Source organism: Acanthochromis polyacanthus, chromosome 17 (genome assembly GCF_021347895.1).
Source record: "Acanthochromis polyacanthus isolate Apoly-LR-REF ecotype Palm Island chromosome 17, KAUST_Apoly_ChrSc, whole genome shotgun sequence".
Classification (NCBI taxonomy): Eukaryota; Metazoa; Chordata; class Actinopteri; family Pomacentridae; genus Acanthochromis; species Acanthochromis polyacanthus.
In genome coordinates, this window is record NC_067129.1 from 24,822,480 (window position 1) to 24,850,225 (window position 27,746).

At 42.5% G+C, this 27,746-nt stretch overlaps 1 protein-coding gene across 11 annotated transcripts in view; it reads right to left on the minus strand.

Annotated features, from left to right (window-relative positions):
- auts2a (activator of transcription and developmental regulator AUTS2 a) overlaps window positions 1-27,746 on the minus strand; it is a 380,336-nt gene that overhangs the window by 102,810 nt on the left and 249,780 nt on the right. For all 11 annotated transcript variants that reach the window (XM_051937874.1, XM_051937872.1, XM_051937870.1 and 8 more), the window contains one exon: window positions 19,588-19,617. In XM_051937874.1, the coding sequence (XP_051793834.1) occupies window positions 19,588-19,617 (30 nt within the window). The remainder of the gene's footprint in view (window positions 1-19,587; window positions 19,618-27,746) is intronic.

A 27,746-nucleotide genomic window follows, 5' to 3' on the forward strand; every position in this document is an offset into this window, starting at 1 on the left:
TCTTGACAATGTGCCAAAATGGAAGGCATGATTGAGCTTCCGGGAGTATTTTAAAAAACCAAAGCCAGTATTTTTCCTTGAGTGCTCAGCAAGCTGCAAATTTTTTTGCCTCTTTTCTCTCACTCTGCAATCTTAAAATTGACAGAACAATAGAATAACACTCAGGTTTAACTCTAGTGCTAATCACACTCGTTCAGTCTCAGGGCCACAATCAAGCAGGCAACGATCTGCAACAGTCACAATGAACACTTCAATTGTTTCTCAAATGACAGATCTGAACTGGCTAAACAAAGTCACCCTGGTATTAATAAGTGTTTCCGCACCTCCAAATTTAAATCGTTGCTCGTGTCTTCAAAAATTATAGCTCAGAGACAGAAATCATCTCCAGCTGCATTCTTTTGTTTCAGCTTTATCAAACTCAATCGCTTTTCAATAAGAAATGGGAAATGAATCCAAAACTGGTCAAACAACCGTTTTGCTGTATTAACAGGCCGAGCTAAAACAAACAGCAGCAACAGACCAACAGTCTCAGCTGCCTCTAGTGGCTCTACGCTGTGCTCTGGCATCTGCAGTGGAAGCTTCTCGAAGTAGAGTCTGGGCTTGGCAGAATGCACTGGCAGTGATGATTTACAACAGCATTTAAGTGAATCTAATAAGCAGAGTGAATGCTTCCCGTCGCTTTGGCATGGCCCGTGCCTGGGCCCTAATCATTCAAATATTTTGGCAAAAGGCAATGCCCCGCTCCTCTCCAAAAGAGAATAATGAGACACGGAGCTCTTAATCACAGCAGATCAGTTCAAATAAATGAAAAGAGAATCAAAAGCATTCTTTGCAGAGGCAGCCCCTCTCTCTGTCCAAATGAGCTGACAGAGGGCCAGATCTGCGAGATGGAGATTTACCCAGGAGATAGAACAGATTTTCCATGACTCGTGAAGCAGTGTCTCACTCTGGCAGAATAGAAAGTAGTTCTGGAAGACACAAGGGCCGGCTTTTGTACCGTTTTCTTTTGGATGTTCAAAGTAATTACATACAGTATGCACACATCTACAGACATACAAACACAAATATTCTGACCAGCCCAAGAAAATGATGCCCCACGTTTTTCACAGCTTTTTAATCAAGCACTCCTCCACGCTTGTTCTATCACACCTCAGATGCTTTCTGGAAACCCACGCAAAGCAACGCAGTAGCTCTGACACCTCATCCAAACTCAATAATTCACCATGCTTTCACTAGCCAATTCTTCCCTCTGCCAATCTGAAACCCTTCCACACACTCCGCTTGCTGAGACAGCGCTCTAACAAACGATGCTGTCAGTTAACAAGATGGAAAAACATTCTGTTAATTTTTTCTCTCCCTCCTTCCCTCCCCTCCTCGGCAAGGAGTCTTGATGTGCCGAGACGAGGGCTGGATCACAGCTTGCCTGAGGGAAGCCTGACACAAGACAGGCTGCCGCTGACATGATGAGCCTCGAGACTGCTGGCAAATTCCTGTGATGTCACTTCCCGCTCTCGACAGCTCTGACACCCATGCGTGGGGTAGTGGGAAGACGAGGAAAAGAAGGAGCTGCTGGTGGAGGTGGTGGTAAGGAAGGGAAGGGGAAGGTGGGGGGCTTGATGAGAAGAAACACTGGTGTGTCGACTGCGCGGCTCTTCTGTTTTCTTTAATGTTCCTGCTTTTATCAGCAGTTGGAGCTGTCAGCGGTAATCACGCTTGTAGTGAAGAGCTGCAGAGACGATAAGCCCGGCCTGTCAGCGCCGCATCCTCTGCCACAGACATATGCTGCTGCCGCTCTCCGTGTCTTTCTTTATGCATGATGGTACTCTCCCCGGAGAGAGGAGAGAAAAAAGCACTGAAAGGGGTGGATCATCCTCACCGGGAAGATGGAGGGGAAATTATCACATCTTGTCCTCACTTAAACTAGGGTGTGTTGTGTGTGTCGTTTGTTACAGTAAAACAAACACATGACACTTAGTTAAAGTATATTTTCCAAATATCATAGTATAGGCACCGATAGCCTATGTTATTTAAGGCAGTGCTAAGAAAATATAAGTATACAAGAGGGATACCCCGATCAATTTTTTTGCCCTTGATCTGATCTGCATCGATTCATATTTAGTGCCTGTAGTTACCATTTTTCCAGGTAATATACACTACCGTTCACTTAGAAATGCCCTTATTTTTTTGAAAGAAAAGCAGTTTTTTTTTCAATGAAGATGACATTAAATCAATCAGAAATACACATTTACCACATTGTTACCACATTGTTAATGTGGTAAATGACTATTGTAGCTGGAAACAGCTGATCTTTAATGGAATATCTACATTGGGGCACAGAGGCCCATTTCCAGCAACCATCACTCCTGTGTTCTAATGCTACATTGTGTTAGCTAATCGTGTTGGAAAGCTGATTAATGACTAGAAAACCCTTGCGCAATTATGCTAGCACATGACTTAAAGTGTGAGTTTTCATAGAAAACATGAAATTGCCCGGGTGACCACGAACTTTTGAACAATAGTTTACACTTTAAGTACAATAAAGTTATTAAAATTAATACAGTGTATATGCTTGACAGCTGAACAGCTCTGCAATGCATAAAAAAACGCACTTCTACATCCAAGCTGTTCCTCAGTGTTACACAGGTGGTCACAAACCTTGTTGAAAAGCTCCGGTGAGACACTGTCTGAAATGTAGTGTGGAGAGGGTAAGATGTAGGTTGTACTGTGGCTCCACATGCTTCAAAAGATGGAGAAAACCTGTATTTATAACATGCATGTTAGAAAATGTATTGCAGATTCATTGTAGTACCTGGTTCTGCCACCAGGTTCTTACTGATAAATACTGTATCATAGCAATCACTCAGACTACAGGGACTTCCTTATTGGTTCAGCTAGCAACAGGCCACCATGACAAAATTTTATGTCATGCCCAATGACCTCCAGCCAGAGTATATGTCCTTAAGATCAGCTGGGAAATATAACAGCGCTGCCTTTGCAAATCGTGACTGTTGAATAACAGAGCAATATCAGCACAGGTCAAACATCCACTGTTTGCATTTGCTTTATTGATTACTGATGAAGATTCTTGTTGAAGAAAATGATTCAAAATGTGCATCTTTAGCATTCTGCCACATTCAGTTCTCTTCCTTTACAACATCGGTGCGAAAACCATGTACTTTGTTATATTTTTGTTTTTAAAAATATTGTTATGAGAAATGACTAAGAAACATTGAGAGTAGCAGTTAACCCAGGAAGACATAAAGCTACAAGGAACATGACGTTCAAATTAAGCTGATGCTTTGACATTCAAGTTAAGGATTTTTTCCCCTGTGGCTGCTTCATGTAGGGAGACTGGTTTACCACTAATAACTGTCACATCAATCTACAGAGATGAGGACATGTGTGTCAAATCGGGTGCAGTCTATTTTATGACTACAAGGCATCATGATCATTACAAAGATGAAAAGTAATTACACATGCTGCGGTGGCATCATATGCATGACAGGTGGCGTTAGACATATAAATAATAGAGCGTGTGGCAGTCAGAAGTCGCCAGGCATTCGGTTACCAATTATCCTTCTCGTGTGAGCATTAAAGTGCTGTGCATTGTTTACCGTTAACAGACATAATTGAATAATAATGCCCTGGTCCCACCTGTCCTCTGTGTAGGGGAGATAGCGCTTTGGTTGGAATAAATGAGCTGTGCTCTCCCTCTTCCTCCCTGTTCCTCCCTTCTCCTCCCCCCTCTCGCGCTCTGACAATGGGGCTGAGAGGCCTGCCCTCGCAATGGCCATTAAAATAATGTGGCCTAACCTGAGCAGGGGTTAACCAGCTAATGTCCTCAGTACTGCTTCTCTGTGGACATGAATAATGCAGATCAGGTTTCTAAACAAGCACACAAATGAATCTATAAATCACCCAGGTCAGGGCAATCTTATTAGCCCCCCCCCCCCCGCAACCTCCTTCCCCATTTCTCTCTGTGATTCGTCCCTGTCAGGCTCCTGCTGAGGGAGCTTCCTTGTATAAACATGCAGTTAAATGTCCTATTGGTTTAATAGGTAGGATGTGGACTAACAACACGGAGAAGCTTCTGGGCGGAATTATATGGATTATGCAGCACCTTACCTTTTCTATTTATTTTTCATACTGAAGTGTTTAACATAAAATACAACACTGTTAATCAGTCCGTTAATGCCACTGTAAAAATACATTCTGGCTCTTGTCAAAATATGGTGACTCAGCCATTTGCCTCTTGTCTTGCAGTAAATTAATTTGATATGTTGGATCCACACACTGTAAAGTCAAATCAACTTAATTTTAGCCCAATTTAGAACATAAAAACAGTTCACTGAACTTATCAAAGTCAGTGTATATGAAACAAAAGCAGCATATAAACAGATTTTCCAGGATGCATGAATGGACAATTAAAACTCCACAGAGAATTTTACTTTAGTAGTTTAAAAAAGCAGACATTGTGGAAACTTGCTGTGTCTTTAATGCCAGATAAATCAAGTTTCATAATAACCAAAACAATGACAGAGGTTAGTACTGAATGAAGCCTCTACAATCGTATAGATTTATATTTGATCTCACTGTGACCGGAAGAGAAGAACAACACTTTTAACTGAAAAACTTTAGATGGAAAAAAGTCTGTCTGTAACCACTGCCTATGTGACGAGTAGATTCACCTTCTCCTACGTTTACTGAATTTGTTTTCCAAGCTCAGTTATTAAGCTCAGCTTGGCTTTACATGTTCACAATTTATAAAATGACTTCGACCTAATTGATTATCTGAAATGCAGTCAACAGAGGCAGAAAATGAACTAACATTTCTAAACTGAATGAACCTAATATGATTTACAGTATACTGGAGGAACAGAGTAGGTAGAACACCTACATAGCATATTTTAAAACAATAACAATACAGATATTTTAAGTCATATCAGAGAGTTTGGTTTAACTTTCTGGTTCAGTTGCAGGTCATATGTAGTGATGCTGCATTACTTAAAAAAATCACAAGTTTAATACTGTGTGTAAATAGAAAAACTAAACATTGTTTTTCCATAATTTTTCCACTGAATGCATTATTCTACATATATGTCCATATTATGGTGTCCACTCCCTGAACAGCAATGAATTACACATTACTTTATGATTTTTGTTGTCATTTCTCACAATATTTTACTAAAATCTCTTCCTGACATGCTTCATATTACCAGTCCAGCACCAATTTAAAAGAGAGACATCTTTTCTCATTTTTTAAAGGATTTGTTGTTATTGTTGTAAACACATGCTGAGCTAATGTTTTACCACAATGGCACTTATGGTTATTCTAATCCTGCTGGAATTGGGGCATAACAAGCAAATCATAACTAATGTGTGGTGCAACGCTGTGGGGACAATGCAAATGGAAAACAAGGAATCTCAGCTAATTAAAACTAAAGAGAAATAGGAAAATAAACCTCGGCGGCTACAATTTTCCAGATGTTGCTGAAATCAACTGTGAGGAACAGAGATAAGTTATGGGGCGAAGAATGCTCTGCAGTGTCTCTGTAAACAGTGAGAGCGGATCAATATGAATTTCAGATTTAGTCGCGGATGAATTACCAAAACAAGCAAAACTAACAAAACACAAAGCTGTGCACATAGATTCTTCTGAGGCCTCCACTTGTGCTCTTTTCCCTTAGTCACGACTGAATACGCTGCTGTGGGATCAGCATGAGATTCACCATTAAATCCCAAGATTTAGCAGGTGACACATGCCCCACCCAAACCCAACCAGTCAATTTCAACACTAATATCACCTCTAAGCAATGCATTCTTTAATAACTCTTCCTACATGTCCTGTGGGTCCCACAGATAATCTTCAAACTCTAAAGTCCAGCCCTCCTCCATCAAAGGATAATAGGAACAGGCTCTTGGGAGTCAAGTCACTGCTGGACACACCAGAAAGGGAGGATGCTGTTTGTAAGTGTGCGCATATGCAGTGATGCAGCAAGCACGGGAGTTTAGTTCACATAGACAACTAACCCGTTTCATTTGTCAAATCTAGGCTGTGCTCCCCCATACTCCATCAAACAACGCCACTGCTAGCTCACAGAGTCATTTCCCTCTCTCCCAATTACAAATGAGTCCATTAGTGTGTCTGCAGTGAGCCCTGCGCTGTCTCCCAGTAATGGCTTGTGAGATTTCCATCATAATCATAATGGCTCCCAGAGCAGCCATGAGTGCAGATGGAAGGTCGCTCATAGGTAATGAGCTATCTCACCACCCAAAGGGCACGTCTTTTGCTTTGTTATTTAGAACTGCATGCCTACAACTTTATGAGCTGACACGCACGCTCGCTGGTGAGCATGTGCTGTGTGGACTCTCATGACATGTTTCTATGTATGAAGATGCGGGGGCGGATTTTCGGAAAGCAGACATGAGGCCTGGCACTGATTAACATCATGAAATTGGTGCTTGGGCTGCAACCGTAGGAGCTAAATCACATAACTCAAGTCGACACATGACAGCTAACACCAAATGCCATCCACACATTAGTTTGCATGCTGACATTCCGGCTCCTTCCCCTGGTTGTGTAGCTTTGCCAAGAAGAAATATCATTAGGGCCAGCAATGTCAGTATGACTCACCTCCACTTGCCATTCGAAACACATCACATTCTTTTCTCTGGCCTCGGATTGCAGCAGCCAGCACATCTGCATCTTCTGCCAATTATTCTCCGAATGCTGGTCTTGGTAACATTTTCAGGGTGTGTGTGTGTGTGTGTGTGTGCACGCTCACTGTACTAGTGAGCTGTCTGCATAGCCAGGGGGCATGTGAGGCTGGGTGGAATGGGCTAATACAGCGCTCGCCCATGCTTAATTGACCTGAGAGCTATGTGCTGTTGTGATGCGAGCCATATCAATGAGGTGACCTGACATTTACATGTAGGATTCTGGTTTCATAAAGGCCTGTGCTTGTCAGTGGCTTTGGTGTCTGCTTGTACAAACGTTCATATGAGCAATCGATGTAGGATGATCACAGTGGGCAACACTGGTCTCCGGGGGGTTGTGGGGGAAGATCTGGCCTAGCTGCGTGCTGCTCGCTACAGCCATGTATAGAGCTGTGTAATGATGTTCAGTGGATGTTATTGGAAGCCCTGACATGAGCCTATGCCCGTATAAAGCATTCACTTTGTTCTTGTTAGTGTTGTTTTCTAACCAGCAAATATACTGCAGCGGCCATGACTCAAGTTTCCACATGTGAGAGAAGTAGAGATAACAGATTTTCCCAAATAGTCCAGGATGATCTACCATCTTACAACATAATATGCTCAATTATTAATGCTGGTAAGAATGATCAGTGGGCAGACCTCTGGGAGTGGGCCTGCCCCCACAGTCTGGCAATTCAAATACCACTAACATCCCACTGTGCTGCATCAAAAGGAATGGAGTATTTACTGCTTAGGCAGCCTTTTTTACATTAGCCATTAGGGTATTTTAATGATAGAGAAATATATATAAGGGTCAGCCACAGTTTTATACTGAAGTTCACCCCCTCCTAGGAGGTCTGCCATCTCCCTTAGCTTTAATTTGAAATCATTCAGAGGCAAAATGGTAGCTGTTTGATTTATCCCTTATTACATAGCTTCTTAAGAATCTGTCAGGCAGCCTCATGAATTCATTCATCTCCATAAGCTTTCTCAGTGCCACTTAGGCCTTGTGTAATCTGGGTGAGACCCCTTATCACTTCATTTGCACTAGCAGGAGACTATCAATTCCTGTCCGGTATCTGGGCCAGGGGAATTAGAGCAGAGGTGTTTGGATGTGTCCAAACCATGCTGCAGTGAAGAGAAACTGATTACACAATGAAACAGCATGCAGGTGTTCCATTTCACACCCTATATTTACAATATTAGCGAGCATTAGTTAAATGCATTTGCTGCTTTATTGCTTACGCTCTCTTCAGTGTAGATCACAATCGACAGGCAATTTTCCACCATGAGTCATTGATGTATTACCACTGTGAAAAGAGAGACACTTAAAAGCATTTAGCTGGTGCCTTGCTCCACACAGCAGCCTCATAAAGCCAGACAATGGCTGAGCTTAATAAGAAACAGAATGGATCCCATGAGTGTGGAGGACCCATCAAGCTGGGGAATTTCATTTAATTTCCCCGGGGCCATCTATGTCTTGTACACATAATTAGAGCCCAACATGCAATGCTCCTTGTGTTTTGTCAATAATTCCCTAAGGAGCAATCAGGACAAGGGTTGGACATGCCTCTGTGACCTGGGCTACTTGCAACAAGCTCAGCCACCTAATTACACTGCCTCTAACAAGCAGTGTGGTGGTGGCGGTTTCAAGGAAAGGATGTGGGAGGGGTTAGGGGACCGGCCTGAGCCCAGGAGCCGACAGCATACAGCCGCTCTTCACAGCCCCTGATGTCATTAGGATTGTTTGTGGCTGCCGCCAAGCATGCTGGGACATTGTTGTCATTCTGACAGCCTCGCTCTTTATTTCCCTCATTTAGGATCGTCCTCTGTAGTGACTCACTGCCTCTGGTGACTTGCACAGCATGATATTAGAGTTATGGTCATCTGCAGCAGTTATTTGCTAGCGAGCGCTGCAATACATTTCTGTGGTGTCTAATAATTTTATGTCCATGGCCTTTAGAATAATCCCTACCACTGTATACCGACGAAATCCAAAATGTGATTTTCAGTATGCGACCGAGTTTTGGATCATTTTCATATTGTTCTGCACCTGCAGTGTAACTCTATGGAAATAACTCATGTGCAGCTAAAACATGTTCGCCAAACAGGACACAAATCTAATGACTTATCAAGCTGGCAGTAGAGGTAAAGAACAGAGTGAAAATGAAATCTGAAATAAAACAAAACAAGAGACAATATGAGAGTCTAATTGTGGAAATAAAAGTGGAAAATTACGTGCACAGATTTTTCGAGGCAAAGATTTTTAATATATTTTGGGCTAAACAAATTTTCTGCCATAAACTTCATTACAGTCTGCAACCCTGCTAATTTGTTATAAATAAGACTTAGGTGTTTGTGTTTGATTGTGCTGGGTTCGCTTTTGTCATCTGACAAAAAACAGAGAGAAATTCTGACTTGGCTGCAGGGATAAAGCTATTTTCTGAGTGCCGAGGTTGCTGTGGAGAGTGGAAAGACAGAGAACAGAGAGCCAGTCAATTCAGAAGCAAGTTGCCTGCAGAAATCATTGGCTTGACAAAAGGGCAATAAAGGGGCAGAGGGTTTGTGTGAGAGTCAGCGGACCAGTTGCTGGGGGGGGGGGGGGGGGGTTATGTGCAGGTGAGCTGGGCCTTGACTGACATCCGCCGAGCGCAGTGAGAAAGTTTAACCTTGGTGTGTCGGAGAACTCACTCTCAGCAGGGAGCGAGGGCAGAAAGAGAGACAGTGAGGGATGAAGAGAGCGTGTGAGAGTAAAGAGATAGGTGCTGCGAAGGGCTTCCTGCATAACAACAACCAATTTTTTTTTCATAAGCGGCCTGTTTCCAGAGACACTGGTTTGAACCCAAGGTCTTACTGCATGCATTATTAAAGACTGGTAACTGGCAACACTGCCTCATAAATAGAGATGAGGACAGACACCTGAGGAGTCGGGGCGCTGCTTACTCTTGATCGGCCACAAATCCACCGGCCTAACATGACCCAGAAGGTTCTACATACACAGAACCCCGCAGCACACTCTTTTACCCAGCAGCCCTCCGTTTTGTCACTGCGTTAGACAAATAGCACCATATGGAGCAGGTTCATAATTGCTCAGGTCAATGACATTAAACATGTATGTAATTTAGTTTGACTCAACATGTTTGGCAGCACGAGTGTTATTTTAACTTAGCGCTTGTGCTAGTTTTAATAATCCTGCTAAAACAACATTAGTGACATGATTAGAAATATGGCGAGAGCTAATGATGTGCTCAGCAGATGGCTATGAAAGTAGTTCAATCAGTTACCAAGAATAATATGCCATGCCTTGTCTATTGATAAAGAAATCTCGCTGGAAGAAGACTGTTATATCACGTGTCTTAGACAGCGGAAAATATCTCCCTCATTACACTTCTACTTTTCCTAAACCTATGCTGGACTTAATATTTCGTTAACTGGGGTTGTGTTTGCACTCCAAAGCCTCTCCGTGTGTGGCCAATCTCATAAAGTCTTTGATATATGTACACAATTTGCCTGAGACATTTTTCTTTTCCAGGTCAGGAAAGATGGAAATAGCTTTTTCTTTCCACAGGAGTGAACATCTCAGTCAAACAGCATATTTATGGTTTTTGTTGCTGATTGAATTATTTTCCATTCCCTGTGTTCTCAGCTTGCACAGGGAATTGAATCATTGCCTTAGAAACATGATTCACCGCTGTGACTGTTTTTTTTCCCCATTCAATTTCAAGGACTTGTCAACCTTGTCCTATTCAAACGTGTGCATTATTACATTTTATTGTTGGCCATAAATGAATGGCGAGGTTGAGCACTCTAGAGGCAAGTGTAACACATTAGGGCTTGTATAATATCACATCTCAAGGTAAGAGTCAAACTTTCTACAATTGCGTCTTTCAACACTGAATCTGCAGTGCTTACGGTAAAAATCACGGTACTTCTGTGTCAATGCAGAACACATAGTCCAAATACTTCAACCATGCTTTATATAACTCGACTTCTTTTGGTCATTAAACAAATATTTAGCGCTTACATACTGAAGATAGAGCTGACATATTTCTGGAGTGCCTGTGAATGGTTTTATATGAAGTCAGACATGTCTGAAAGCAACATAATGCCTTTTTAAACTGTGGTGTCCTTATCAGACAGTTCTGTATGTCTGCATGCTGAATATGTAATAATCTTTGTGATTGTGTGTCTGAGCTCATGATCATGCTGCCTGGTCCAGTTTTGCATTTCATGTAAACTGCAAAACGAGTATTAAAGAGAGGACAGGCAGCAATTTTTTGCATCGCAGGATGAAAATTCTGTACTAACTTTTCACCACATCGTAATTTTAAGTCCTAGTGCTGTGTTGAGATTATAGAACTGTTTAAAAATCCAGCACGTGCTGAGAGATTTTAGCCAAGGGATTTAGCCTTTTTATTCAGATTGAGTGCGATAGTATAGAGAACAACATGGCCCACGGTGAGAATAAAAAGTGGTAGTGAAATTCCGAATACAGCAGACTTTCACTTTGGAGAGCTAAGATATTGTGTAGTATTGTGCCAAGCCACAAGTAAACCCTGACTTGTAACATGATTGTCTTTGTGTGGTTGAAGTGGCTGCGTATGCTCGTCTAGTGGGAGGAGCTCAGGACAGAGAGGAGAGAGATGCATGAGGAGGGGTGTATTTTCAGATTTGGGCTATTTTGTAGGGCTTTCTACATTTCTGCCACCCCACCTTCCATCCATCCATTATCTATACATCATCCATCCATCCATCCATTATCTATACACCACTCAATCCTCATTAGGATCACGGGCGGGCTGGAGTCTATCCCAGTTGACTCAGGGTGAAGGCAGGAGACACACTGGACAGGTTGCCAGTCTACAATCTGTCCAGGGCTACATATACAGACAAACAATCACACTCACATTCACACTTACAGACAATTTAGAATCATCCATTAACCTCGGCATGCTTTTGGACTGTGGGAGGAAACTGAAGTACCTGGAGAAAACCCACTCATGCAGAAAGTTCCTGGGAAGGCCGGTGTGTGAAGCAGGGATCTTCTAGCTGCAAGGCGAAAGTGCTACCTACTGAGCCACTTTGCAGCCCAATTATCCATCTATATGATCCTACACTTTATTTTTTGCATTTTATGCATGTAGGCAATATTTTTGTCAATTAGCAGTGACAACAGTTCTACATACAGCAAACTGGAGGATTTTTAGGTTAAAAGATGTAACTGGCTGTAACTGCAGGTTTGACAGGCTGAGTTGCAGCAAGAAAGCCATTGCTAAGACATCAGACTAAGAAAAAGAGGCTTACCTGGGCCAACGTGCATAATTTCCAATAAAAAACTGGAATAAATGACGTGTTCTAAAACTTCCAACTGGTACTTTATATGCAAAAAATCTTTTTTAGCATGCCACCTAAATATTTCAGAATAAACTAGAGAAGTCTAATTGCAATCAAATTCACAGTATACCATGTCAGTATACAAAGGTGCATTCATTGCAATGGTGGAACAAGTGTAAATAAAGGAAAAAAATAATGCAACCAGAATATCACAGACAGGCAGTATAAACAACCAATAAAGTGCAGACTGACATTTCCCCTTGTCTCACCACCTCAGTTCTGTGAAAGAAAAAAATGTGAACATTAGGGTGCTTCCATTTAATTACCATAGTGTCAGTGGGGGGACAGCAGTGGGGACAAGGGGTGTGTGTGTGTGTGTGTGTGTGTGTGTATGTGTGTATGTGTGTGTGTGAAACGCTGCTCTCTTCCTTTCAGTTCTGTGGCCTTCCACTCTGCACTGTCAGTACCGTACTGCTGCCGAACGGGTAAGATGAGCTGTGCTACAGGGAAAGGGAGGCTACAGGCCTGTGGGTGTGTGTCTGTTTGTGTATGTGTGGGACTGTCTGGGGAGTTTTGCTGCCTGCTGACCTGGTCATCCATCAGACAGGTTTCATCCATCCAGTCCCCCTCACATACACCCCCAGCTCCTCTGCCTCCCCCCACCCAGGGCCCATCAGTGCGGCTCTCTGCCAGGCCTAGAATCTCCACATTAATTTCTCATCTGTGGCACCCTAATGAGCTCCGCCTGCTCGTCCACCTCTGAGACCTTACTGATTATCAGACAGGGGGGCGACCATTTGTCAATGGCAAGAGGTGGCATTTACACTGCTGACCTTGCTGCCAAGGAGAGAGGATCAAAATAGGGAGAAAGACAAGACTAAGAAAGAACAGAAAAGGAAAGCAATCACAAGCTCTGCAGTGCAACGCTGTCTAAGGTCACGAGCAGTGGTATATGTTAACATGATCTGTATTTGCTGAAGTTAAGGCGGGGTGGTTGTACACAAGTGTCCATCCATCTGTGTGTTGTCCTAATGTGAAAACTGCTTGAAGGTATTTTTTTCTTCTCATATTCACAGTATCTTGCTAATTGAATTCTCAAAGAGGAATGTGCATGTTGCTTTTGTTCATATGTCTGTTTGTGTAGATGTGAGTGGAGGCTCGGCGTTGGCTGCACCAGTGAGCGGTGGGCGGTGCACGCGACTCAGATGGAGCAGGGATTTGCTGGTTATTGGATGGAGGGGAGCGGTGTAGGTCTGTGACACCCGCTAACCTTGGCCAGGACTACTGGGACTCTGGGGGTATCCATCAACGTGGCAGCCCTGAGACCCAGACCGGGGGAAAAGCCACAGAAGTTGCCGGGGGAGGGAAAAAAGCTAGTAAAAATTTAATGCACTCCGCAGAGCGGTCATGTCATACTTGGTTATGGAAAATAATCCCAGATGCCTGCAGTGCTAAAATGGAGCTGTAATGTGCTCGCCTCCTAACCCGGCCTGACAGCCATGATGTACGACTACCATTACCGGAAAATATCACTTCAACTAACCCGTGATCCGACTCCGCTAAGGGTCATATTATCCATGAGGAACAAATTACACTCCCCCAAAGTAAATACAAATTTCCTACACTGGCTGGGTACAAAGCACAGAGAGAGGAGGGGGCAGGCGGGAACGTTACCTATGACAACGCTCTGCAGAGTGACAAGGATGATAAAGTACATGACAAATCACTGGTTGACAGGGTACTCTAGTGCAATCAGCCTCAGCCTCGGCCTAGCGAGCACCCACTCAAGCCTGTAAACACTACTCTCTTCCTTTGGAGGGGGCAAAACACATAATCTTTTAACGCTGACAAGTTGCTCTCTCCTTTTTATTACTCATCCTTCCCACTGCGGTGGAAAGAGGGAGGGTTTGGGGGGAGGAGGATATAAAATGGTTTTATGTACAGTGCTGCTGAGTGATTGAGAAACACGACTCTTCTGCTGTAATTGCCTGAGGGCAAACACAGCAAAACAATAAAGGAAGAGAAACAGCAAATATATTACTAGTTCAGATCTTTATTTTATGTCAAGGACAAACAGGTTCTCTCGGCTGCTCTAAAGCACCTACTTAGATCCCTCGCCTCCAATAAGAGCAAAGCACAGCAAATTACAGCACTCCGTTGCATGGCCATTAATAAGACGCAAAGCATTTTAAAAATGGCATTTGCAGCTTGTGGCTACTGATAGAGTGAGTAAATAATGCTTATTAAAGGTGTGGCCTATGAAAAAAAGCCAGAGGCAAAGGATAGAGAAATGAAAAGCTACAGAGTGATAAAGTCCTTCAGATTACGGTGCAGTCATTGTCTCCACTAAAGGCAGCATGATTGGTGAACAGTTAGACAGGAAAAATCACTTGAGCAGATATTCATACTAAAATGTCTGACTGGCAGTTTCAAGGTGCCACTTAGGAGGAAAAATCACTTAAACATTAGCAAGTCCAGACAGAGAGTGCCTGAACACTCTTGACAATATTACAAAGACTGTCAAGATAAGGTGTAGAAATTTACCACAGAGTCAACTGAAGAAAAAAGACTAATGTTTAGTGAATGTTTCGGAGCATGCAGTATAAAATAAAGGAGGAAAGGTGCATTTAAATTCATAAAAAGTATTTGATTTTATGTGCGCTAATTTCCCCCAAAGGATTTAAAGAGGTTTCTTAGTGCTGTGTTGATGGTGATATTCGAAAATGTTACATATCTGATGCTATGTAGCTCTTTTCCGCTTTCTGTCCTGCCAGTTAAGGGGAACATCAAAACTGAGAATAAGCTACTCCCTCTGAACAGGACAGAAACTGACCACCCGATCCTGCTTGGATCCTCCAAAAGACGACGACAGCAGCAACACATTTTGCAAAGTCGGTTGGAGGAGCAGAGGCTGGACCACGCAGCATGATAGTGAGCTCAGACACACCACCAGAAAGATTATTACATATTCAACATGCATACAAAAGTATTTCTGTCATATTTCTCACATAAAGGCAGCATAGACCGTTACAACAGAATTGTGCTCCTCTCATTATCTGAGCTCGGACTGGACTGCTTGATACGAGCAGAAAAAAGGCAGACTGGTGGTTGGGAGCCCTTTAACAGAGATGCTAATGATAACGCATATAGAGCTAATAATACCAGTGTTGTGTGACGAGTGACTGCGGTGAGCCTTCCTCCTACCTGTCTCCTAGCATACCATTAACATGTCATGTTGGAAAGGGCCCGTCCTACAGGTCATTTTGTAATGAGCAAATGCTCTGACAGCTTCCAACACATGCAGACACACACTCACACACAAATACATGAGCAGGATGGTGTGCACACATACTCTGAGATGCGAATAGCTGTCTCTTATCAGAGCCTGGCAGCTCCCGCCGACACGACAGAGGCCTTCTACACCAGGCAGAACATGATTTCTCCTGGGAACACTTTTTCCATTTCCTGCCTTTGAACGGAAACTAAATAAGCCACGTTTGTCCTCATCTGAATACATTTGACCCATTAAAATGACTCTGCTCTCCTGCGTCCTTCTCTGCAGCGATGTTGTAAAGTAGACTGTGTTGCCCACAGAATGCAAATGACAACAGTGGCAGTGGGCGTAGTGCGCGAGACGCCTGGCAGGAGCAGATAGTGGCAGAGGTGATGTGGACTAAGGAGGGGGTAAAAGTGTTGAGTGGGACTCCAATTACTCCCTTACATCGAGGAAGAACACATGAGTCAGCCCTTGTCATAGGGGTCCCCTATTTACTAATTCACTCCTCTGTTACTTTAACACACAATTAATCAATGACAGGAAGGTGTAGTCGGTGCTGTTCATCAGGAGCGTAACGTGAGCCAGGGTGAATTAATACAGTCACTGGGGGGATTACAGCTTACCATGCTCTCTCTCTCTTCCTGAAACAAAATGGAATTGCCACCGAGACAGGAGCAATTTAAATCGACAACACTGAGTAATGACTCAATTTGCTGCACAGTCTAAACACCACAAGCAAATGGCATTACTAAATCATTAGAGTGCATCTAGAGCTCTAGTTAGAAGTCAGTGGATAACATGGCTGCTTTTAGAATCTATAAGGTCCGCTGAAACTATGAATACCTGGATGCTGTAAAGTTTGTATGGCACGACTTAAAATATAGATCCTTAGCTGCTTGGATATTGTAAGCGACATATTTTTCCTTTACCGAAATGTGGCAGCCGTCGTGGAGAATGTACTTCATTTAGGAAGTGAAGATGAAATGCCACAATAAATGTATTTATTGATTTCCACTGCCATTTTGTTTGAGAATTTGATCTTGCAAAGGTAAAGGTGAGGGAAAAGGTTCAGTAGGATTGTTAGAGTGGTCCAAAAATAATTGAGGTGAATCAGGCTAAACTCTGTGACATTTTTAAGAGACAACTGAAAATAGTGGCACATACAATAAAGCATCAGACTCCTAATCATCTCCTACACAGTTTTAGCTCAGGCCAATGCTGAATTTTAACTTGCATTTTACTTTAATTTGTTAATTTCTGCCAGACAGTACTAGAGGTCAACTGATTACAACTATTGGATTCATCGGATATCATTTTTTTTTTTTTAACTGATTCTTGATAAAATTGCATAAACTGAAAAATGTTCAGCTTCAGTTCTGATACCATTGCCTCTATCTGTGTACAGTCATCAGTGTGATCATAAACAATCTGTCTGATTGGTTATACTAGTACATCACCAGTAAAAGCCTATCAACACTGAAAGACAGATGGAGAGAATTCTCTTTTGACTAAACACACAGAAAACATGAACAAAGGCATTTCGACATACAGTATTGTTGCGTTGTTTTGCTGCCATACATACACATTTACAAGCCATACATTTATGCTGCTAATGAATTTAGGTTCCAAATATCGGTTATCCATCTCCTTGAATAACGACAACCGGTATTATCAGCTGTGGGGAAAAAAAAACCATCAGTGGATCCCTGCAGTGTACTCGCCCACGATGCATGTTGGCCCCTGGTTGTTTTTTGTTTGTTTATGATTGGCATATAATCTACTCTTGCTCGACCTTAAAATCATTTTTCTGAATGTGTTTCTTTGCCAGGGCTGCACAGTGACTTCAAATTCAGAAAATTATTAAAGCAGAAGCATCTGTTTCACCTTTTGCCACAGCCATGAGGTAAACAGTATAAATATATTGTTGACTTTGCAAAAATAATGTGCCAGGAATGTGAACTTGGATGTCTTTAATTGGACAGCAAAATAGTGACCTTAGTACCTTACTATACTAAGCGCTCTTAGATGGATATAAATAAATTTGAATGGAATTGGATTAACTAGGGGCTGCACAGTGAATTGATGGTTAGCACTTTCACCTTGCAGCTAGAAGATTCCTTGTTTCATCTCCTGGCCTTCCTGGGATGTTTATGCGTGGAGTTTGCATGTTCTCCCTGTGCATGGGTGGGTTTTCTCCGGGTTCTCCGTCTTCCTCCCACAGTCCAAAAACACCCCCGCCATATGACGATAAAGCAGTGTATAGATAATGGATGGATGGATTTCTTTGCCATTGTAAAGCACCTTGAATTGCTTTGTGTATGTATTGTGCTATACAAACAATCCAGTGTTTCCCCTGGGTTGAAATGGCTGCGAGGTGGTGGGTGGTTGGAGGGGGGGGGGGGTCCGGAGGCATGCCCCTCCCCGGAAAAATTTTGAAAATCAAGATGCAAAATGGGGCATTCTGGCACAATTTGGAGCACATTTTGTTGTATTTGTAGCCATTTCCAAAAACTAAATGAAATAAAATTTTCATGTTTCTTTTCTAAAAATTAGTGATAGGGAGAAAATATGACAAATATAAACCCACTTGTCCTTGCGATCAAAACATGTCAACTAGTCCAGTCTATTATACTCTGGTCAGATTTCCACAAGCCATTCCAAAATGCCACATCAGTTCTTATTACAAATTTGAAAAAGACGACAAAGGACTTGAATCTGGAATCAAGTGGTGACTTTTACTTTTTTTCTAAAAACAACTACATGTTAGGTACCAAATTCCCACTTCATTTTTATTTATAATAAAAAGGTTATGTCATGACCTTCATTTTACTTAAAAATGTGAAAGAAAACTTCAACTCTGGGTTAACAACTGGTTTTCTGAAGGAGTTAGTTCTGTTTTCAAAACTGTTACCTTTTTGAACAAAGAACTAGAATTTGAACACAGAATTTGTTTTGCCATTGAATAATATAATTTCGGGCACTCTATAAATCATTTTATCAAAAGAAACTAGGAACTTTATATTCCGTTGAAATCATTTGTCTCGTTCGTGAGAACGGGTTTTGTCGTGCCTAAATGTTTTAACGGGAGCCATTTTTGCAGTCACTGTCAATTCGTATCGCCGCGGACAACAAAACAGTAAGCAAAATCAGTAAAGGAAGCGAGATCGATGCCTACACTGCGTTGCTCACTTTATTTTGATGACATGCGATAGTTTTGATACTTAATTTGACATATGTCTGTGATACACACCTGCTTTTAGCCCCGAAAAACGAAACCATGGAGTGCTGCCACTTCTGGTCCGCCATGCTCGTTGTTCGCCAATCGGAACGACCGACATTTGAAACACGAACTCGCGGGATGTCATACGAGAACTGAGTGTTACCGACCAACGGGGATGTGCCTGCTGTCTTCACCCACGGCGAGAAAAGGCTGCCATTCTGACTTGTTGATTTCAGCGGTGAATATACCGGACTTATGTGTCAATGCTTTCTAATATTCAGCATTACTTCTTTTTTTTTGGTGCAGACCAGTGAGGCGGCAATGTCGGCAAAATTGTAATGAGGCGGTGGCCTATACCAGCGAGGCGGCCCGCCTCATCGGTTATATAGGAGGGGAAACACTGCAATCGCGTCACTAGCAGCTAAAAATGTCCAAACCAGGATACTACACTTCATCTTCTGGCCCATTACTATTGCAGACAATATTTCCTATACAATTTGGTCCAGACAGGCGGAAACCTCTTGAATTTAGCGATGCCCTGATCTTGTCTGTGTCATCACCAACAGGCTAACACAATGGCTAGCCTCACAATCTGTTTTGACTGTTTCAAGTGACCATGTTTGTTCTTCATTTATTAAATCTGTAGAACTTGTTTGTTGGTAATCAGCTATTCCAGTGACAAACCAAAACAAGAGACATGCATCACACCACAAACATGACTTTAAAAAATATAAGCACTGTATGATATGCCAGTCAGTGTTACGCTTTAAGCAAAAGGAAGCCTGCACCCAGAGCCCCGGCTGTCACTACAGTCTTATTTAAAATGTCAAAGAAATCCTAAAAACCCAGAACAGTTCCGATTTAGATTTTGCACATCATTAAGTCATTTATAATTAATGTGCAAGTAATTAAGGCTTTCTCATACTTATTAACGGGATGTTTAATTCTAATTACATTCAATTCTCAGTCTTAAAGAAAGTCTAATATTTGAACTTAGTCAAACCTGATAGAAGAGATCTGAAAAAATATGTTTATTAATATATGAAAATGGCAGGCTTACCTTGTCGTCTTGGTCACTTTCGGTGTCACACTGCAAGAAAAAAAAGGCATAAATTACAAATATTACTTATAAATCCTCCATGTGTATATATATTCTCAACATTTACTCAAACACATCATTACTCTAATCCAATTTACCTTTGAAAACAGCATATTCTATCAACTCTTTAATGACAAACTTATCACATACTCATATTCAGCGTCTGAATATCATCAGATCAGTTCATTAGCTGATACGAGCACTAGAATGTGAAACAAAGCCAATATCTCATGAGCAGCTGCGCCCTCGTTAACATTGAAACCTATGTAAAATTCGGATGGAGCTGGAATTTCAAAACACTAATCGCCACTAGAATTATAATTCCATGGTGCGTGTTTCTGCTTGAGGCTAGGGATGGCGAAATGACAAGAGGAGGAAGAGAACTTTGTAATAGAGGGAGGAAAAAGTGGCTAGATTTCATTTTTTCATTCCAATTTCAATTTCAAGGTCCACTTAATTCTTTATCAACTAATTAGTGTGATGCTGGGTGACTGGCGGCCCTCAACATTGTGCATATGGCTGAGGTGCAGAGAAGCACTGGAGTCGGTAATGAAGAAGGCACTGGGGGGGAATATGGGCAGGGGTTGGTACAGTGTGTGGGTAGGAGAGCAGGGAGGGGTTGGTGGGTGTCGATTAAAGTATGGCAGGAGTGAAGGAACGGGGTGAAATGATTGACAGCCCAGGGAGTGAGCGACAGAAGGCCCTGTCGTTTTTTTCTTTCTGTCCTCCCCCCCTTTTTTTTTGCTTCCCTCTCTTGTTTTTGCTGATCTGGGGCCCTGCAGAGCTCAAAGGTAGCTGGCTGGGTTTGTGGCTGATCTGTTTCTCAGCCTGGATGGTAAAAAGGGGCCTTGCGAGCTCAGCAGGAGCATAGCATCCAATTTACAGGCCTGTCCCACACGGCCCCAGGGGCTGCCCGCGGCACACTGCCATGATGGTCAGCTCCAGCAGCTCATAAATTATGCAGAGGCAATAAACGCACTGGGCAAACACTCCTCAGACGTTCTCCTGCTCCATTTCTCTCTCGCTCTCTTTCTCCACCACCCACAACATTCCACCCCCATTTTAATACAGTGTGCTAAAAGCCAGCAGCCCTATAGGCTGTCAGAGCTGGAAGAATAAATAAGGATAATGATAGACGAGTGGAGATTATGACTATATGTGAGTATCTGCGTAATATTAAAAGCTCCATACTGCGTGCATTTATGCATCTATTCCAGCTCGCGAATAAACAGGCGTGTCTGCTATGTATCGCTCTCTTGTGGCCTCCCACACAGGACTGACTAATGCAGCAGCAGAGAAGATCAACCGTACTCAGGCCTCTCACAATGTGACAACAGTAATGCGACCGAGCACTCATTAGCTGCTTCTCTGCCTGTGCACAACACACACCGAGGAACACAGGCAAGCAAATAATGGACATCATTTTAGTTTTTCCACTGTGTTGTGATCCATATAAAAACATGTCTAGCCTTTATTTCTCGTGTTCCCTTCTTTTTGCCCTCCCTTCTTCCCCCTGTTCCCTGGCTGTGCAGCCAATTGCTTTGATTGCCAAGATAGAAGCCGGCTGGAATGACTTGCCCTTGCTTGTGAAGCAAATGGAACATGCTAATGGAACTCATCGTATTACCCGATGCAAAAGTGCCATAGCTCATTACTTTAAGATAAAAGGATATCATTGTAGACGGCAAGCAGAATTGACTTTCTGTGCTGCGACTTGATGATGATTTAATCAACTGCTCTCTTTCACTTCTCATCCCTGCGCCTGTCGCTTTCGCAGGTGCCACTAAACGAAGCACTCACACAGCTAGTGGGGGAGAGAAAAGAAAAGAAATTGCTGTCATTACTTTTTTCCCTGGGAATAGAGGTATGCAAATTTCCCAGAGCGACAAAGGGCGGAAAAAAGGGAAAACTTAATAAAATGGAAATACCTTTATAATGAGCAAAGTAAAAAATCCTGAGATCAGGCCTGACAGGCAATGGCAGGCAATTTGATCGTCCTTACAGTGCAGAAACCAAAGCTCCCTCGAACTCGATGCTTAAGCATAGGGCAAGAAGTAACCAATAATAATGTCTCTAAAAAGATAAAAACACATTTCAGGCATAAAAACAAGCCAGAGCTGTCACTCACTGATAAGTGATCATAGTGAACTAATGCGTTGCCTCATGCATAACGCAACCTGAGGCGGGGGAGAAGAATCACATATCTGGAATTTTTTTTCTCCTCATATTTTTACTTACTGACTCTTTCATCAGAAACAGAGATGGAAAGCGAGCAGAAGTCGCAGCTTAGCACTTAGCAGTCGGAAACGCCTTGAAAGATTGGTACACCTCGCCATTAATAACTGAGGTATGGTATTGTTTTTGGAGGTAAGCACGAGCTCTAAAATTCTGCTGCAGCTCTGTGTAATACGAATAGCTACTGACGGGAGAGTATGAATTAGCCTGCCGAGTTATGGTTAACTGTAATGTCAAAAACACTTTATACCAATCCTGGGAGGCCAAGGCTAATGAAAAGACATATGTCAGAGGTTTAAAATGAATCAGAAAATGAATATATTACACTGAAGAGAGAAAAAACACAACTACAATGGTGCTATTGAGATCAGTGGAGGCAGCTCTCTGACAGGCTGAGGTAGGAACTGGGTCTTATTTAAAGCAACAGTAATGTACAGTAAGGAAACCATTAGTCCTGGGAGGGGACTGACAAAGAAAAGTGATACTCTATCCAGGCCCAGTGCTATTTACACAGGGCTAGCATTATACTGTACAGCTAGACCCTAGTGTTTAGTTTAAGTAACACAGGAATGTCAAACATTAGCTTCAGCTCTAAGAGCTGTTGATGTTGGCCTGTATCCGGAGCACTTCTGATTGCCCCTCTGCTCTCACCCGGGCCTCTCTTTTGGCTGAGTGCTCTTACAAATTTCCCTACACTCCGTCCAAGCATCGAGTCTTTTGTTTATATTGGTCTGAAAGTAGGAGTAAATTATTCTTGTCCTAAATCCTCTCCAGCTGAGAGTAATACTGGCCCAGTAGAAGGGTAACATAAGGAGCCATGGGCCGAATGATAAATGATGCAGCCATGCTATCGTCTGTAGCAGCAGGGCTCACCGAAGTCTCCTGCCAGAGCTACCCACAGAAAAATGTCTGCACTAAAGAGGTAACCACATCACACGAGGATGCGTGCAATGCAAGTATGCCGTGTTCCCTCTTCCAACACAACCTTCTGGAAATCCACTGGTCCACAAATACTAACAGATGTTAAGTCAATCAAGAGAAAAACGACATAACAATAATCCTGAAGGCCAACAGAGTGTGTTTAACAGGCTTATTATAATTTCTGATGCCCTGTCTCTGTTGTTACAAGTTGTCTTGAATGTTTTCTTAAATGGCAGGTTCTTCAGTCCAGACCTGTGAAAGGTGTCGCCCCGATAAGTGACATTAGCCTCGGGTTCTGCTGGTTGCTTTCTATGACTGTAGAATTAATTATGGTTGATATGGGCTTCATTAAAGCACCCCGGTGCACAGAGGATGGGGTCTGTTTATCAACCTGAGCCAGGTTATCCTGCAGGATAGCTGAAGGGGTTAAAGCCCAGGGAAGGAGCCAACCTGCCTGCATGGCTGGGAGCGGGAAAGACAGCATGAAGGATGGCAGCCATTGCCAGGGTCAGCTCCGACAGTGCCAATTTGATGTGCTGTCGTCAAGGGCTCCTCATTCCCTCCTCCTAACAGCTCCTTCCTGATATAGCTGCGCGTCCTGATGGTTTTCTGATGCAAACAGTCACATGGCAAAATGGTTTTCTCCCTTCCCAGTGCATCCTCCTCCATCTGCTGCTGGGGCCTGGGTGCCGCCGACCGCCTGCCTGTCACAGCGTGCGCGGAAATTAGCTGGGGAGGAGGTGCTCGCTTGTGCTAATTACATTTTAATCATTGGAAATGTGTTGGCAAATCAAGCCTTGATTGCCATCTTGGAGCCCAGTGCTCTTCTCTGCAGGTTGGAGATGGGGGTGGGATGGCTTGTGGGGCAAGATTGTGTCTGAGCCCAGTATCGCCAAGCTGGACACCTCATCCTCCACCACAGCTTGATATGGCGGCATGCCTGGCCTACCGCTGGGTAGGGGCTGTGCCACATTATTCATGGGGAATAGAGGAAGACCAGGATGGTGAAATGGGGATCTGTGCCATGCATATTCTCAAATCCCCCACTCACACCTCCCGTATCCATCTCTCTTGCTCCCTCTCTCTTTCTCACCCACACATTACTCAGTCTGCCAGTCCTGCCACTGTGAATTGAGGAACAACAAATAGAGCTGGGCAGGAGGAGACTGATGAGCTCAGGGTTTGCTACACAGCACCTGCTTTGGCAAACGAAGCTACAGCAGCAGGCCCTGTCACAATACGTTCACAAATAAGAATCTTATAACAGAAATAAAAAAAGAAGCTGACTGGGTCACATCAAATTTAGAGATTCTCCTAAAACATTTCTAATAATCGTAGGGTCGACAACAAAAAACATTTTGCTCACTGAAGATGTTTTCTATTTCAGTGAATGTCTGTTTAAAAGGCTCTATTCCTTGGTCAGTGTAAACCACTGTTATGTTGCAGACTGATGCACTGTAAAAATGAGCCTAAAAAAACAATGCCAAAGACACACATGCCCAAATGTATACTGTGCTTAATTGAATTCATACTACAGTGAACCTCAAATAAACTCTGGGATTACTTCACTTTACAAACAAGTCCAACAGACACACATTTCATCAAAAGGTATCCATAACACACAATTTAGTAGTACACCTTGAATTTCAGGCAGTGGGGAGGAAATTCAACATGACATGCCCGACTTGGACAGATCATTAAAATAAATAAGGTTCTGTGGCGATGACATCGAACATCTAATTTCCACAGCATCTGCTGGATGTCACATAAAAGCATGGTGGGAAGGAAAAGTCCTGAAAGAAATCACAAAGAAGACAGCTCAGCTTGAGCGTTTCAGACAGTCTATATAGTCACACAAGGCAACTGCTTCTTTCAGCAGCCAAGAATGTTTCGTCAAAGAGTACCAGACTTCTGTCTGGACTAATATAACCAGGTTTGATCCACATGTGCAGCACAGGCCAAATGCAGCAGGCCAACATCTGAGTGCAATTTCCCTTCAAATGTAAAACTTTATCCTGAAGATATTCATTTAAACCACAAACTCTGGATTCCAGTCAGTGGGACAGTAGAGCTAAAGAAGGGATGGTGAGGGAGAAGGGAAAAAAATGAAGCCTTCCATGAAATAATAACATCTTTATAGTTGACCTCTGGTTTCAATAATCTGGAGGACAATCTTTTATGTTTTATTTCACTGGACTGTGCCCAAACTTTGCAGGAGAGCATTTCAACATTTTCTTTCTAAATCTGACTCTCTTCTTTTAATCACAATTTCTTATTAATTCCACCTTGTTAAATCTGTCTCTATATTATATCATCAGTACTGTCAAATCACAGAGGTAAGCAAAGTGACTCCGTGTTGAGGTGAAAGCAGAGAAGGAACACTGTCTGAAATGGAGATACACAGACACATTCAAACACTTTTAGAAGACTGGCATGAAAAGATTTCTTCAGAGGCAAACAAGTGCTGTATGTGTATGTTGCTTTCCCTTTTCAGCGTGGAGGAAGGTAGGACATTTAACTGAACCAGAGATGAGGCAGCATACTACTGAAGCGATGCTTGGCAGAAACAGATGTTGCCGCAGGGTAAACCACTCTGTTGATCAGTTCCATCCACCCACCAAACACACACACGCACCTGACAAGGACCAAGGTTGGAAGAAGGAACACAGGTGCCATCTTAAAAATCCATTTGTTACACAAGCTCCGAGTTCAGTGTCTGCTTCTAGAGTCATCTTGACACGGTTCTCCTAGCTACAGGCGAGGCTCCAGGGCACCTGGAGGTGGGAAGCGTTTACCGGTTATCTGATAGAAATTTTTAAAAAAAACTGAAGACGTAGCTCCACCACACAAGTGTGGACACAAACACAAACACACACCTTCATTCACCGCAGCTCTGCACTCTGCTTCCATGTGCCAACAGGGGCCTGAGGCTCAAGCAGATGCTGAATTAATCGAAGATTAATAGAAGGATTCTGAGATAATTACATACATCAAATATCATTGTTTGCGTGGTTATGGTGACTCCCCTGAGATGAGTCCACTTGGTTTGTATTTTAATTACCCCCACATGCCAGACATTAACAATGATGTCGTTTGGCATCTTCATTATAGCAATCTGGTCACACAAGAAGCAGAATTTCTGCAAAGAATATGTGGGTAGGCAGAATTCTGACCAAGTGAGTAGGACTGCAGCAGACGTTTACTTTTATTGTCGATTATTCTATCACTTATTTTCTCACCTAACTGATGGTTTACTGTGATTGAGGAGGAAAGAAATTAAATAAAATATGCGCATTGAAGATACTGCCATGACAATTTAAATTTTTTTCCCCTTAAAGTCAGTGGTGCCCAGAGTTTAGACCAAAATCAGTGGAAAGGCATTTAGTTTTTATGCTGCTGCATGTCCTTGGAACTCAGATTTGCCCCAAATGTAGCCATTTTAAAAACTAAGCAAAAGCTAAGGTTTTTTCCCCACTGCTTTTAATTAATCCATTCTGTTTTACAAAATCTGCTCTAAACTGCAGGTACTTTTATTCCAAACATTTACATATTTAGTTTTAAAAATTTTTACAAATATTTTATTGTGTACTCTATTTTTTAAAACATTTTTATACTTTGCATCCCGTCTTTTTTGTGCTGATTAGTAAATCAATTGAAATTGTTCTGATATCTGTTTGCCTTTTCTTCAACTTTTCTGTACTGTTTTTAATAATGTACTCCTTCTGCTGTATTTTGTATTTTATCTTTCACATGTTTTAATCGCATACCTTTGCCTTTGAATAACTGCTGTGTGGAATGAGGGGCCATTCTAATCAGCACTTACACTGCCTTGTGAAAGTATTCGGCCCCCTTGAACTTTTCAACCTTTCGCCACATTTCAGGCTTCAAACATAAAGATCTAAAATTTTAATTTTTTGTCAAGAATCAACAACAATTGGGACACAATCGTGAAGTGGAACGAAATTTATTGGATATTTTATACTTTTTTAACAAATAAAAAACTGAAAAGTGGGGCGTGCAATATTATTCGGCCCCTTTACTTTCAGTGCAGCAAACTCACTCCAGAAGTTCAGTGAGGATCTCTGAATGATCCAATGTTGTCCTAAATGACTGATGATGATAAATAGAATCCACCTGTGTGTAATCAAGTCTCCGTATAAATGCACCTGCTCTGTGATAGTCTCAGGGTTCTGTTTAAAGTGCAGAGAGCATCATGAAGACCAAGGAACACACCAGGCAGGTCCCAGATACTGTTGTGGAGAAGTTTAAAGCCGGATTTGGATACAAAAAGATTTCCCAAGCTTTAAACATCTCAAGGAGCACTGTGCAAGCAATCATATTGAAATGGAAGGAGTATCAGACCACTGCAAATCTACCAAGACCCGGCCGTCCCTCTAAACTTTCACCTCCAACAAGGAGAAGACTGATCAGAGATGCAGCCAAGAGGCCCATGATCACTCTGGATGAACTGCAGAGATCTACAGCTGAGGTGGGAGAGTCTGTCCATAGGACAACAATCAGTCGTACACTGCACAAATCTGGCCTTTATGGAAGAGTGGCAAGAAGAAAGCCATTTCTCAAAGATATCCATAAAAAGTCTGGTTTGAAGTTTGCCACAAGCCACCTGGGAGACACACCAAACATGTGGAAGAAGGTGCTCTGGTCAGATGAAACCAAAATCCAACTTTTTGGCCACAATGCAAAACGATATGTTTGGCGTAAAAGCAACACAGCTCATCACCCTGAACACACCATCCCCACTGTCAAACATGGTGGTGGCAGCCTCATGGTTTGGGCCTGCTTTTCTTCAGCAGGGACAGGGAAGATGGTTAAAATTGATGGGAAGATGAATGGAGCCAAATACAGGAGCATTCTGGAAGAAAACCTGTTGGAGTCTGCAAAAGACCTGAGACTGGGATGGAGATTTATCTTCCAACAGGACAATGATCCAAAACATAAAGCCA